This window comes from Raphanus sativus, chromosome 6 (genome assembly GCF_000801105.2).
Source record: "Raphanus sativus cultivar WK10039 chromosome 6, ASM80110v3, whole genome shotgun sequence".
Lineage (NCBI taxonomy): Eukaryota > Viridiplantae > Streptophyta > Magnoliopsida > Brassicales > Brassicaceae > Raphanus > Raphanus sativus.
In genome coordinates, this window is record NC_079516.1 from 2237612 (window position 1) to 2251605 (window position 13994).

General features: G+C 37.6%; 2 protein-coding genes and 1 non-coding gene across 4 annotated transcripts; all 3 read right to left on the reverse strand.

Annotated features, from left to right (window-relative positions):
- Positions 1-49: 49 nt before the first annotated feature.
- Positions 50-2530, reverse strand: LOC108806932 (syntaxin-43). 2 transcript variants are annotated; one of them, XM_018579148.2, is made up of 8 exons: positions 2047-2530; positions 1289-1565; positions 1112-1201; positions 886-957; positions 721-798; positions 560-625; positions 388-468; positions 50-295 (listed from the first exon to the last, which is right to left on the reverse strand). In XM_018579148.2, exons 1-8 carry the CDS (start codon positions 2226-2228, stop codon positions 188-190), a joined length of 954 nt encoding a protein of 317 aa, XP_018434650.1. In that variant the 5' UTR covers positions 2229-2530; the 3' UTR covers positions 50-187. The 2 variants fall into 2 exon arrangements, with proteins under 2 accessions (XP_018434650.1, XP_018434649.1); XM_018579147.2 differs by having other exon boundaries at positions 1289-1568; positions 2047-2529.
- A 943-nt stretch (positions 2531-3473) lies between these two features.
- Positions 3474-3633, reverse strand: LOC130497169 (U1 spliceosomal RNA). Its single transcript, XR_008936180.1, has one exon. It is a non-coding gene; the product is annotated as a U1 spliceosomal RNA (small nuclear RNA).
- Positions 3634-6319: 2686 nt separating this feature from the next.
- On the reverse strand, positions 6320-13449 carry LOC130496851 (uncharacterized). The gene is made up of 4 exons (XM_056989423.1): positions 13330-13449; positions 13192-13240; positions 12464-12935; positions 6320-6396 (listed from the first exon to the last, which is right to left on the reverse strand). Exons 2-4 carry the CDS (start codon positions 13225-13227, stop codon positions 6320-6322), a joined length of 585 nt encoding a protein of 194 aa, XP_056845403.1. The 5' UTR covers positions 13228-13240; positions 13330-13449.
- Positions 13450-13994: the final 545 nt, after the last annotated feature.

The following is a 13994-nucleotide window of genomic DNA, read 5'->3' on the forward strand; positions in this document are numbered from 1 at the left end:
TTCTTTACATGTAAATAAAGCCTTACAAACAAACTCCTCAAAATCCAAATACTAAAGAGAACGCAATTCGAATTTATATTCATTCAGACAATTTTGGTGGATACAGCAGAACAATGAGCAACGCAAACATTGTTGGGTTTCCCATTATGAAAGAATAAAAGAATGAGGGATCAACCTCTTTCTTGAGTCACAAGAAAATCTCTTTAAGGATTAAGAGTACTATCATGATGAAGCAGAGAATAACAAGAACAGACGCACACATAACCATACCTCCATTTCTCTGTGTACGTTCTGCCTGTGGAGTTTCACAACGCGATTCCATTAAACATTATGAAACATTGAGAGAGAGAGAGAGATGGTATATACTCTGGTCATAAAATGGTTTACCTTTTGCAGCTGTTTGAGACCATCTTCAACTGTACTAGCAACGTTTTGGATGTTATAGTCGATCCGATCAACTATCGTACCCTGTCACAACAAGTTTTTTTTTGGCTTTCAAATTATTTCATTTCTAGAGTAAGTGACTTAGACGCTGGATAACAGTTAAACAGTGTTATACCTGGTCAATTACAAGTGCAGAAAGATCCTTCATTATCTGAGCGAGCTCGTTTACAGATTCAACAACCTGTAGATGACACAGAAGGAGAAAAATGACAAAGGTTATGATTATATAGAATAAAAAATAACAATGAAGAGCACTCAGAGTTGCAAAACACTAACCTGCTGAATCTCTTTCTCCCTCTCTACGGATATTGCCTCGCTCTTTTTGATCTTGCTCATCTGATGCTCACTAAATAACTGAAACAAAAATGCATAGCTTGCATAGTTACAGATCATATACAAAAAGAGGAACAACGGTCGTAGATTGCAGTAAAGGAGTCATACTATATCATCGAAGTCATCATCATCTGCTCTAGAGCTGCTTCCATTGAGATTCATCTCTAAATCCCCTCCATCCTGATCATACATCACAAAAATATGTTTCCTTAGAATCATACAAAGCTAACAAGAGACTCAAATGAAATTCATATAAACCAAAAGAGCAGCTGCAGAAGAGAACAGAACAGAACAAGAGACTCCAAAACTGAGCAACCAGAGCTTCACTGCATACCTCTTTTTGTAGTCTCAAGCGTTTCAGATATGTAGACTGCTTCTTGCGGAGCTCCATAGAAAGGAATTGGAGATCAGTAGCAAGAGATCTCTGTTATAAACACACATCAAGAGTCAAACTTTAGATGGCGATAAAAAAGAAACGAAGGGACACACGTCAAGTTCAAAGTACACTAACCTGCACGTTTTTCCTGACATTTGAATCTTCAGAAGGTCCAGCTGCAGATAGCTTCTGAAGCTGCTTCTCTGATTTCCTCAACAGGAAAGTAATCTCCTGCGTCAAAGACTCGATCTGATGCTGATCTTCTTTACCATCACCAAACGTAGGCATCAAGGCTTTCGCATGAGCCTTCCCGAGTTCAGCCATTTTAGTCCTCGCACGCTGAATGTTCACTGAAATCTCCTCAGAGACATCAACCCAATCTGGTGGTAATCCCACTGTTACTGCTCCTCCTCTACTGTAACAACATTGAGAAAAAAAGAAACAAAAGGTTTCAGCTTCAACAAATCAATTCGTTTCTTTTCCTGATTATCATGGAAGTTCCGGGCCTTAGGCTCATAATAATAATCTTCCATAGGCAGAAGTGAAGTCAGCCTTTGTAAATTGACTAAATTCTAATTTAAAAAATAACATTTTGTACCAGTGTGGGTTTGAACCCGGAGCACAAGGGAACCATTGTTGCTCAGGATGATACCAATTCTTCTACAGTGTTAAAAAAAAATAACGGTATTCTGCCTAAACAATAATCCTCTCTATAAGGCGCCTAACCAACGATTTCTTGAACATAGTTTCTACTTAATCAACAAGATTCATAAGCTAACTCACACTAGCAACTACCTCAACTTGATGAGTTTCAAATGCAATCACAAAGCTCAAACAATTCAATGGCGCATTAGAGAGAGAGAGAGAGAGAGAGAGAGAGAGAGAGATTGTACCTCGAACTCCCTGGATCTTCGGTACTGACCGGAGCATACGATCGTTTGGGATGCAACAGAGACGAGCTCGCCATCTCGATCACGGGACCTACGCCGGATTTCGAATCCGTCATCGGAGCGCGGACGCTCCTCAGAGAGTTCCTGTACTTGCGGAACAAGAGCGTACGATTCCTGGTCGCCATTATCAGCTAATAGATGATGTTAAACAAAGAAAAACTCAGTAACTAATGGATCGAGACAGGTTTTTTTCTCTCAGTTAGCTTATAGATCTGAACAGGATCGTTGTTTCATATTATAAGCACGCAATTAGCGACGGATGAGGGGCGAATCGTTTCGCGACGAGTGAAAACGAGATCGGAGGTTTTCTCAAAGCTGTTCGAGTGCTCTGGGATCGATTCGTCGATCGTCGACGGCGGGATTTGAAACTTCTCCGACGGGAAAGAGTCAGCTTCCAGATTTACAAATGGAAAATTTTCGTTGTTTCTTTTCCTCCGGAAGTTAAATATTTTAGAAAGGAAAAATAGTTAACTTTTGGGCTTAGTTTGAATCTTAATGAGCCTTGATACAAACTTCTTAGGCTGGGAGGTTGTTGTAGTGAGTCAGTCTAGTGACGAATTGATATTCGAAGCCCATTAAGATATAAACATGTTTCGTTTTGGGGAAATTTCGATTCTAATACTACCAATTTTCAAATTTACCATTATTACTGGACGACTATTTTCACAAATGCTTTGAATTTTATTATATAAAACAATACTAAACTAATTTTTAAAAGTATTTATAGAACGCTTACTTATAAATTCAATTCCAACCTCTGCCCTTTAATATTAAACCTTAAAAAAATAATTGCTAAAGTTAAAACCTAAATATTGTTATATTTTTTTATTAGTGATATTTTTGATAATTCGTGGTATTTCTAACAATTTCCTTTTAAGCTTTCGATGTTTTTTTCATTTACGCATTGTACTCTTTTCTTTTCTTTTTTGTAACCACCTGCATTGCTCTCTAAGCAAAGATATATAGACACCGGAAATGTTAAAAGACGCATGGGTCTTTTATGTCAAAGATTTACAGAACGAGGTTCCGTTACAAGTGAAAATGAGAAACGTAAAGTAACATTTTCATCCATATTCTTCCCCACATCTCTCAGGATATTCTTTTGTTTGATTTACGCACAGTTTACTTGGTTGTTGACGAGGGCCTTATAGTTAAAATTAGACAAAGGGCCTTATAGTTAAAATTAGACAAAGGCCCGTATATAAAACTCGTGGGCTTATTACTAGGCCTTACGATTTATTTATTCGTGCAAGCTCCTCCTTATGTCTGTATATTCCTCTCTGCATTTATCAACTTTTCCTCTTATCACTTCGCAATTTCGGATTTAATTACTATCGAATTTAAGAAAAGATTTAAACACTTATGTATGGTAGGGGCTGCGCGAACGCAAACCCCCCTGCCACAAATAATGACGTAAGCTCTTCCACTTGGGAAGACTTTAGGCTAAGCACCCTTCCTTAGTACAATGGAAGTCACTAGCCTAGGCCACTCGTCTTCTTGATCACGAGTAGACCCCGTCCAGGTAAGTGATTTGCGAGTACCCACGAGTGTCTTATTTATACCGAGACTCCAAAGCCTCCTTTGTTTCTTGTAACCGATGTGGGACTTTGTAAAGTCTCAAACCTTCCGCTGTTCTTGTTTCTTTGAGAAGCACCTCTTGCCGTTTCATTGCTTTCCTTCTTAAACGACGTGGTGGCTAGGATTAATAGAAACGCGAGACGGCAAAGACCTTGGCTTACTGTTTACATTCTCTACTGGGCTGAGTATCCCCCTTGTGGCCCAAACTTAGCTATTGACAATTGTCTTCTATCCAATGTTGGCCTTGTAGTTAAAGGCTAAGCCTTAGCTTACCTAGCGTTAAAACGAGCTTTTATATTGGACGTCTATAATCGACATGGTCCATGAGTTATGTACTCTTAAGTTAAAAATACGTAGGTTGAAATTCAACTAGCTAGTACAGTTAGGTAAAGAACAGCTTTAAATTGTGAGTTTGAGTGGAAAGGTAATCTAGAAACTTGGATGTTACGAAGAGAACAGTTATTCGTCTTTTTAACAATCTTAATGTTACATCTGCTATAGACTGTACTAACAAGTACAAAAGAAGAAAAAATCTCACTAATCTTTCCACAAATCAATAAGTTAATAACTGAACTATATCAAGAACAAATCTAACCCTTTCGTTAACATTGACTAAAAGTACATTAAAAGGGAGTTAATGCCCCCGATGATGTCCAGCAAAATAATGTGTAGAAGTTTTATATTTTAAAAAACGAAAACTAATATATACTTTTTTTGTTGGCCAGCGATCAAAACCAAAAGTAAGAAAAAGAAATAACATAGAAGCAATATTCTAAACTTCTTACACTAGACTTCCACTTCAATGTTCTCAGTTCGTGCATTCAACTGGAACGCATATGCAGCTCTAGTTCATATAATATATCTTGTTGATACGTGGTATTAAACAAAATTGGGGATACTCGATTATCTATAAATTGAACCTCTTGTTTTTCATTGAAAAAGGCAGTTATATTAAAATATTTAGTTGGTGATTAGTCATTTCGTGAAAATTTGGAAGTTTATGAAAAAGTGGAGCCGCCGAGTGACTTGTAAATTAAATCGCATAAGAGAACAGGATTTGACAATATATAATGCTACTTTTTTAGAAGAAAAGCATAATCCCTTTAAGAAAGCTATATATAAAGGATTTTAAAAAAAAAATCCTAGTGGTATTAGATATTCATATCCCCTATATATTAATCCTGGAATATTGCAACATTGTTTGGTAGCCACGTGTCATCGTGAGAATTATTCTGAGGATTGTTAGAGAAATAAGTTGGTCCATCTACACATATATTATAATTTTTATTAAATAACTATTAAATCAATTATTAATATACAAAAGAATATTTTCTATTGTTTCCTTAAATAAAAGCTACGAAACTTCCTAATATGATTGACATATATATCACCATTAATGATTATGAATAATAAAGATTTGATAATAATTTTTTATCCTCTATACTTTTCGTTTAATTTTATTTGTTAAAATAAATTAAACAATCACATTAAGCATATAATAAAAAAATTTGTATTTTTTCTTATATGTTGTATTTCGAATTTTTTAAAACGATTATAAATTACTAAAAATGGTACAAGCCTCTCATTGAAAATTTTGTGATCAATAGTAACTTTTTTCAGTTCAGCCTATCGTTTTAATGGGTCTTGAACATTTTTTTAATGATTAACTAAATAAATCACGTACATAAAAGAAAGTGTTTTGGTTTAAAAATTGTTGCATACCCAAAATCAGTATGAACCATCGTCATTTTCATTTAAAATTTGGTTACAATAAAAAATATATGGTTGGGAAAAAAATCCGAATCCAAATAACCGAACCAAATCCAATCTACAAAATAGTATAGAACTTTAATCAATTTGGTTAGATATCTGAACATGTTTAAAATTTTGGTATCTAAAAACCAGAACCGAACCCGATTCGGACCAAAATATTTTGGGTATCCGAGTATATTCGAATCAAATTTATATACTTAAATATATTATTTAAAAAAATTAATATCTCAAAGAAATAAACAAAATACTTAAGATGTTTTTAAATTGTCCAAAATATTTAGAAATATATAAAAATAGTAAAAATTATATATTTAAAATAACTAAACATTACTCAAAATACCAAAATACTGAAAATATCTATTCATTTTCTATCCAAATATTTAAGTTAAACCAATTTTTATGTTAAATTTAAGTATTTTGGTATACATTATTCAAATTTATATGTAACATATTATTTTTATTTTTATGTTTTGAGAAATTTAAAGTATATATGAACTTTAAGTTCTTAAAAAATTAAATGGGTTATCTGAATCTAAAACCAAACCGAACATATAAAGATTCGAACCAAATTTGCAAATATCCAAACCGAACCTAACCAAACCAAATGATACCTACCCACATGTCATCCCTAATCAAATGTAAAAAAAAATTATTGATAACAAAAAAAAATGTATTATTTATTTAGATACAACATATTTAAAAAAAAGTTCACTCCGCGCAAGGCGCGGATTATCATCTAGTAATAAGGGAACCAATTGCACTAAGTTCATATAATGCGGTCCATATTAAGACAAAGTAATTATAAGTTAATACTAGAACTTAAAAATGAGCTTCTACATATATATAATGAAAGTAGATATTCGTGTTAGAAGATATTAGCAGTTGATAAGAATTGCTTAATGTGCTGACGAATACAGAAAGCTGGTAGTGAGATAAGCTGAACTGCTGATGTACCACATAAGTACATATGAACAAAAACAGACTAAAATTTAACTAACTACACTATATCGTTTTCAGTCTAATCTTGATTTTGCTTAACTCATATTCTTATTTTGAATGTGACATCTTTTTTTGCTTTCACGGTTTACATTTACATGCTATACTCTTATGTCTACATTCAAAGAAATCAACTATTTATGTTTCCAAGTTCCATTTAGGTTTCTAATTAAATAAACGAATGAAAAGAAATGCAGTTTGTCAGAAATGTATTACAAAATAAAGTAAAATGAAACAAATGAAAATTTAGCATATGGCTTAAAAATAAATGTAAATAATTACGTTAGTATAAATCATATAACTTCTATAGTTACTTCTCTAGTTACGTTTTCCTATAATTTTCATTATTCTTATCATTTTAAAACAGATCTCAATTACCAATACACTACTAGTATCATTCTAACTCAGAGGAAGCTAATCCTTTTTTTTTGGGCAAAGAGGAAGCTAATCCATAATGTACCAAAACCAACTAATATTTTCTCACAAATATACAGACTCGTGTTTATTCCTTATGAGTTCTATATATTGAGCTTATATACACACGTGCACCTCCAGCTTCAGATTCGCAAAATAACTTTCAACTACTTAAAGAAATATAAAAAAAAACAAAGGGACAACATGTAAAATAACACTTGAAAACCTAGCAAAGAATAACATCTCAACAAGCGTCAAATCTATCCATGTAATGGTATGTGTTTGGTCTATTTACAGAATCATCCAACGTTAAGAGTGTAGTATACTTTACACTATTGTCCATATGGAATCAGTCACGAGCTTATAATAGCAAGCAAACATTGGTATGTCACTGTTGAAGTTGTCTGTTTACTTTATTTGTTTATTTATGATTTTTGAGTGGTTCTCCTTTTTTACATATGACGCATATACAAAAGGGCTTATTGCAAAAGTGACTCAAAACTTGAATTCAAACAGAAAACTAACCTTTTCTTTTGACTCATTTTTTTTTTGAGTTTTTAACCCCACATCTGCATTTTATCTACGAAAATGCCATTAACCCTTTTTTTTTTTTTTTTCGAAAATGGCTTCTTTACTGTCTCAACCTCATTTTCTTCAAGTATTTACAATATTGCCACTGCCATGAATAGTGGGAACAACCTTGTACGAACTGTTTGGAGCTTTTAATGCCCTTTAATGCACGTAAATCTCTTTACACTCTCTCTGTTTCAATTGTTATGAACTAAAAACAACATTTCTTTCACTTTCTCTCCATATTCATCCAAAAAACTGAAGCTTTTGATTCAAAATTGTTTGGAGCCATATTTCTTTCGTTTGACTTACGGTTGCTTTCGTTTGAGGTTCTGGGTGGTTGGAGAAGACCCTGTGTGCAAACAAAGTCATCTCACCTAGTTGAATGTACGAATTTGAATTTTTTTCAAAATCTGTTCGCGTAGAAGACTTACAAGTAAGTCATCTGTATGTAGAAGACTTACTGATGAGTCTTCTGGTCAAACGGACGACTTAAACTAAGTCGTCCAGCTTTGTTTGGTGAAAAAAAACAGTCCAGACGACTTATATATAAGTCGTCTACGAGAAACAGGCTAGTTTTGCATTTGACCGAATCGTGTCAGATCTTTGACTATTTCTGGACGACTTATAATTCAGTCGTCTCTCGGAAAGTTAAAATTTCAATATTTTATTAAACTAGACGACTTACGTGTAAGTCGTCTTAGGTTAGTTTTGTAGTTGAAAAAATAAAACTTCATAATTTAATTTTTACCAGACGACATAATATAAATTCGTCCCGTCAGAAGACTTAATTTAAAGTCGTCCGGGGAAAGCAAAGTCGTCCAGAATTTTTCCCAATTAAGTCGTCCAAACCTTGCTTATCCCGGACGACCTTAAATTAAGTCGTCTAGCTGGACGACTTTTAGTTAAGTCGTCTGGAGAAAGTTAAATTTCAAGTTTTATTTTTCAATTACAAAACTAACCTGGGACGACTACGTGTAAGTCGTCTAGTTTGAATAAAATATTGAAATTTTTACTTTCCAGAGACGACTGATTTATAAGTCGTCCAGAAATAGTCAAAGATCTGACACGATTCGGTCAAATGCAAAACTAGCCCGTTTTTCGTAGACGACTTATATATAAGTCGTCTGAATTTTTTTTTTTAACAAACAAAGCCGGACGACTTAGAATTAAGTCGTCCCTTTTAATTTTCAATTGCAAAAGTGACCTCTTTAGACGACTTACCTTTAAGTCTTCTGGACGACTTAAATCTAAGTCGTCTGCGATAATGTTTTCCATGAAAATCTATACAAGTTAGAAAAATCAATAATCATACATGCCCAAAACATACAAATAGATTTGTGTAAACAAATAGTTCAAATATACAAATAGATTTGTGTATACAAATAGTTCAAATATACAAATTGATTTGTGTATCTATACAAGTTAAAAAATCTATACAAGTTAAAAAATCTATACAAGTTAAAAAATCTATACAAATTGATTTGTGTATCTAATCATACATGCCTACAAACATACCACCATCCTCATTATCTTTCAGATGCTGATCAACAAGCTCCGTCCATATAGCCAAAGCCATAGTAATCCTCATAGTCTTCGCATTGGACCTAGCAAAGTCTTTAGGGCTAAAGGGGACCCCAAGAGCATGACATTCAATGTACTTTGCAGCGTACACGCCACAATCACCATTGTTGGCCGTGGGTACATCTTTGAGGAGTCTCTCATAAGTGTATCGCTCCAACCCATGCATCTGGTCTCCGCACTCCACAATCAGATAAGGGACCATCTCGAGAAAAGGCTCCATTATCTCATCCCATCTTTCTGGTATGGTAGTTGAAGGTATGCTGTCCCAGACGACTATGTGCCTCTTAGGGATCGATATCCAAATAGCCACCCAATGTTTGTTGTCCAAGTTCAGTGGCGCATAGATATCATCAATGTCCTCCCCCCACTTCTTGTTTGATTGGCAAAATGAAGGCATTGATCCGTCATACAAACTCGCCGCCCCACTAGGTAGCATTTTTCCTAAACCATTGTGATCAGACGACGATGTTTTGAAGACCAGATACTGTTCCTCCAAGACTGGGTAAAGTTGTGATCCAGGAAGCACATTCGCTCGCTCCGGAAACATTGTGGGTTCTCCTTATACCTCTGCCTCAGCACATTCATCCAAGCATCTATATGCTGCATATAAAATACAAGTTAGAACCTTCCAGACGACTTACAAATAAGTCGTCTGGAAGGTTTTCCAGCTGGACGACTTACAAATAAGTCGTCTGGAAGGTTTTCCAGCTCGAAAACCTTCCAGACGACTTATTTGTAAGTCGTCCAGCTGGAAAACCTTCCAGACGACTTATATATTTACAAATCTATACAAAGACAAGTTACCAGACGACTTATTTGTAAGTCTTCTGGAAGGTTTTCCAGCTGGACGACTTACAAATAAGTCGTCCAGCTGGAAAACCTTCCAGACGACTTATATATTTACAAATCTATACAAAGAACAAGTTACCAGACGACTTAAAGATAAGCAGAAGACTTACTACGTCTTCCAGCCATGCTTTGGATGTCCGGAGTTTTTGATACCACCAAGTTGGTGATGTACGTGGTTTGTCCTCTTCCTTAGTGAAATAATCACTGCAAACAAAAAAGCAATCAGTTTTGGTAGACTAAATCAAGCTATTATGGGTAAAGCAATCACTTACGGATCAGTTTCAACCAATCAGCGAGCTCCTTCATCTAGGTCTGTTTAGTGTGGGAAATGGATTATACTTTCCCACTCTAAGGAGTTTCCTTCTCTCTGCCGTATAAGGAGATATCTGCGTGGGAGCAGGTTTCTTCGTTCGTTCACTCCTTGCACGCACAGAAGCAGTGGGAGCTGTTTGGTCCAATACAACCAGGCTCGGTTCTGAAGCTGAAGCTGGATCGGTGGAAGCGAAGCTCGGTTGTTGATCGTTGGAAGCGAAGCTCGTTGGTCAGTGGAAGTGAGAGGAACAATCTCTTTGGAGGTGACACCATCTGCTTTATCCTCCGGCAAGATCTTATATACCGAGATCGCCTCATCTGCTGTATCCTCCGGCAACAATCTCTGCAATAAAAGAGAACAAGTTAACCCTGGACGACTTAAATAAAAGTTGGGAGAGGATTTGGTTCCAGCTGGAGTTCAGACGACTTATTTGTAAGTCTTCTGGAAGGTTTTCCAGCTGGACGACTTACAAATAAGTCGTCTGGAAGGTTTTCCAGCTGGAAAACCTTCCAGACGACTTATTTGTAAGTCGTCCAGCTGGAAAACCTTCCAGACGACTTATATATTTACAAATCTATACAAAGACCAGACGACTTAAAGATTTGATATTAACCTCTTTGGGCAGAGGAGAAGGCTGTTTCTTTTGTGGAGAAGGCTTTTTCGTTTGAGGAGCAGGCTGTTTCGTCTGAGGAGCAGGCTGTTTAGTTTGAGGAGCAGGCTGTTTCGTTTGAGGAGCAGGCTGTTTAGTTTGAGGAGCAGGCTGTTTAGTTTGAGGAGCAGGCTGTTTCGCCTTTTGAGGAGTAGGCTTTGCCTTTTGAGGAGCAGGCTGTCTGGTGGGAGGAGTAGGATGATTGGTTTGAAGTGGAGGCTGATCCTTTTGAGGAGTAGTCTGTTTGTTACTAGCCCCGGTTTCTGGGGCTTGTGGGGTAGGGTGTTTTTTACTAACCCCGGTTTCTGGGGCTTGAGGGGTAGCCTGATTGGTGACACCAACCTTCTTCTCCACAGCTTCCAATCTATCGGAGATCTTCCTAATCTCCCTGATGCACTTCTTAAACCCCTCTTTCATCATGTCACCTAAGTCCTTGAACATGTTTTCTAACTCCTCTCTGGTCACCCAACTAGCCTCTTCTCTAGCCTCTTCTGTAGCCTCTTCTGTAGCCTCTGTAGGAGCCTCTTCTCTAGCCTCTTTAGGAGCCTCTTTAGGAGCCTCTTTACGAGCTTTCTTCCGAGGTCTCTGATTGTCTTCCTCCACCTCCTCCACAACCATCTCTTTGGCTCTTTTCGATGGAGTCACAAACTTGGGTTTTGTACCAGTGACTTCCCAGCAATCCATGGTCCACTTCCACGGTCTCCGATCATACATCACTTTAATGATGTTCTCCGCGGGCACGTCATCAACCTCAGAGTCCCATTTTGGCCACATTTCACTAATGTCCTTCTCAACAAAGTTGATCACGCGGGTCTGCAGTAAATAGAAGAAGAATCGAGTTAGATATTTGAAACAAAATACTAAATAGACGACTTAATTATAAGTCGTCAACTAAGTCGTCCAGCTGGACGACCTTCCAGACGACTTATTATAAGTCGTCTACTAAGTCGTCCAGCTGGACGACCTTCCAGACGACTTATAATAAGTCGTCTACTAAGTCGTCCAGCTGGAAGACCTTCCAGACGACTTATAATAAGTCGTCTACTAAGTCGTCCAGCTGGAAGACCTTCCAGACGACTTATAATAAGTCGTCTACTAAGTCGTCCAGCTGGAAGACCTTCCAGACGACTTATAATAAGTCGTCTACTAAGTCGTCCAGCTGGAAGACCTTCCAGACGACTTATAATAAGTCGTCTACTAAGTCGTCCAGCTGGAAGACCTTCCGGACGACTTAATTAAGTGAAGATGGAAAGGTACCTGACTCAAGATAGCAGCTTTCATGAATCTGCGGCCTCTGCTGCCGTCGTAAGCCAGAATCGGTGGAGACGGACTGTTTGCTCTGGGTAGACCAATACTAGCACCCAATCCCGGAATAGCTTCGTACGCCCAGACCTGAAGAACTTGTATAAAGCCATCCACGGTGTAACAGCCAGTAATATCTTTGTTCCACAAAGAGTCCATCAGCACCTTAAACGCGACTCTCCCCCATGGATAATTCTCAAACCTTTCTAAATCCATCACTAGCCTTGCGAGAGTAGCTCGTGTAGCGCTTGAGAACTTTTTCCCTTCAATGAATCCAGTGAAGATGGAAAGGTACGCGAGTCGCTTGCGATCTTCCCTGGACCAATCCCCGCATCTCTTCAGTGCTGCTATTATCTGATCAGTACTTGGCCCAGCTTCCCGATGAACTCCCATCATCTCCCAGAAAGAAACCATCTGTGGGGTAACTTCACATTCTGGTGTCTCAAGGTCCTCGATGTAGTCGCAGTTTAGACCAGTGATGTTTTCAAACTCTAACAGTGAAAACCTCGCAGGTTCTGGACCAACGAGACACCACATCTCGTACTTCTTCTTAATGTCCAGCTTTAAACCGAGCAAGTGGTGAACCAGCCTTGAAGCCCAACCAAATCCCTGCTCCTTGAACTTGATGAAAACTCCCAATCTCGACTCCTTGAGCTCTTCAAATTCAGCATCAGTGAGAGCTTCCCTAAGAGCAGTATGCAACTTCGTGTTATCCGTATGATACGAAATGCTATTGTGGGGTTCTGGCTCTTCCCCTAATGTGTATAACCTACGGGGGAGTTCTGGAATATCCATCCTTTTTGTCTGCAAAATAATCAAAGACAACAATAGAAGTCAGAACACAAGCTAAATCAATCACGCCTTAATTGTTACTCCAGACGACTTAGTAGACGACTTAAATATAAGTCGTCTAGAAAGTCGTCCAACTGGACGACTTAGTTGACGACTTATATTTAAGTCGTCTGGAAAGTCTTCCAAATGGACGTACTAAGTCGTCCAGGTTGAAGACTTTCCAGACGACTTACTTACAAGTCTTCCAGTAGAAAAATTTCAAGCGGACCTGATTAGTCGCAGAAGGAGTTCGAGTACTCGTCATTGTGGTTATAGATCTGAAAAAATAAACGTGAAACGGTGAGAATGAGTAAATTGAAAGAGACAACGTTTTATGTTCATCTTTTCCACGAGTTTGATGACTTACCGGCGTTAGGGTTTACAGAGAAACGGCGCTACGGTTTACAGAGAAGAAGCGGCGGCGCTAGGGTTTAGAAGAAGCGGCGGCGCTAGGGTTTAGAAGAAACGGCGGTGCTAGCTAGTGTTTAGAGTAAGCGGCGGTGAGAACGTTGGTGAGCACGGTGGCGAGGGCGACGGTTTGTTCGGAAATAGTGGAAGCGGGGGCGCTAGGGTTTAGAGGAATCGGCGGCGCTAGGGTTAGAAGAAGCTGCGGCGACAACGGTGAGAATGAAGTGAGATAGATAGCCGACGTTGAGAACGATGGTTGTTCGGAAATAGTGGGAATTCGAATCGCCTTTGATATCGCCGGTGAGAGAGAACTGTTAGGGTTTCTGTTCGCGGAAAATGAAAAAAAAAAAAAAAAAATCACCTTATATATTGGGTAAATAATCCGGTTAGCTTTAAAAGTACATTGGTAAACTTTAAGGTTTGGTCCGGTTTAGACGACTTATTCTGGCTGATAATGTACATCAGACGACCTAATATTTAGTCGTCTGGGAACAGAAGACTAAATATTAAGTCGTCCAATACCCTAAAATGAACCCCTAAACTAAAATGACTAAATTAACTTACTAACCACGTTATAAAATCAAATTATACTTCAATAGTGTTTACTATACACAGAAACGAACA

Excerpts from the sequence above, each read along its gene's own strand:
- LOC108806932 (XM_018579147.2), bottom strand. The coding sequence starts at position 2,228 with ATGGCGACCAGGAATCGTACGCTCTTGTTCCGCAAGTACAGGAACTCT. Across the intron at positions 799-885 it reads ATGATGACTTCGATGATATA|TTATTTAGTGAGCATCAGAT; the intron begins GTATGACTCCTT and ends TTTTTGTTTCAG. Across the intron at positions 469-559 it reads CTGCACTTGTAATTGACCAG|GGTACGATAGTTGATCGGAT; the intron begins GTATAACACTGT and ends TTGTTGTGACAG.
- LOC130496851 (XM_056989423.1), bottom strand. The coding sequence starts at position 13,227 with ATGACGAGTACTCGAACTCCTTCTGCGACTAATCAG. Across the intron at positions 12,936-13,191 it reads CTCCTTCTGCGACTAATCAG|ACAAAAAGGATGGATATTCC; the intron begins GTCCGCTTGAAA and ends ATTATTTTGCAG. Across the intron at positions 6,397-12,463 it reads AATAGCAGCACTGAAGAGAT|TTCAGCTTATCTCACTACCA; the intron begins GCGGGGATTGGT and ends GTACATCAGCAG.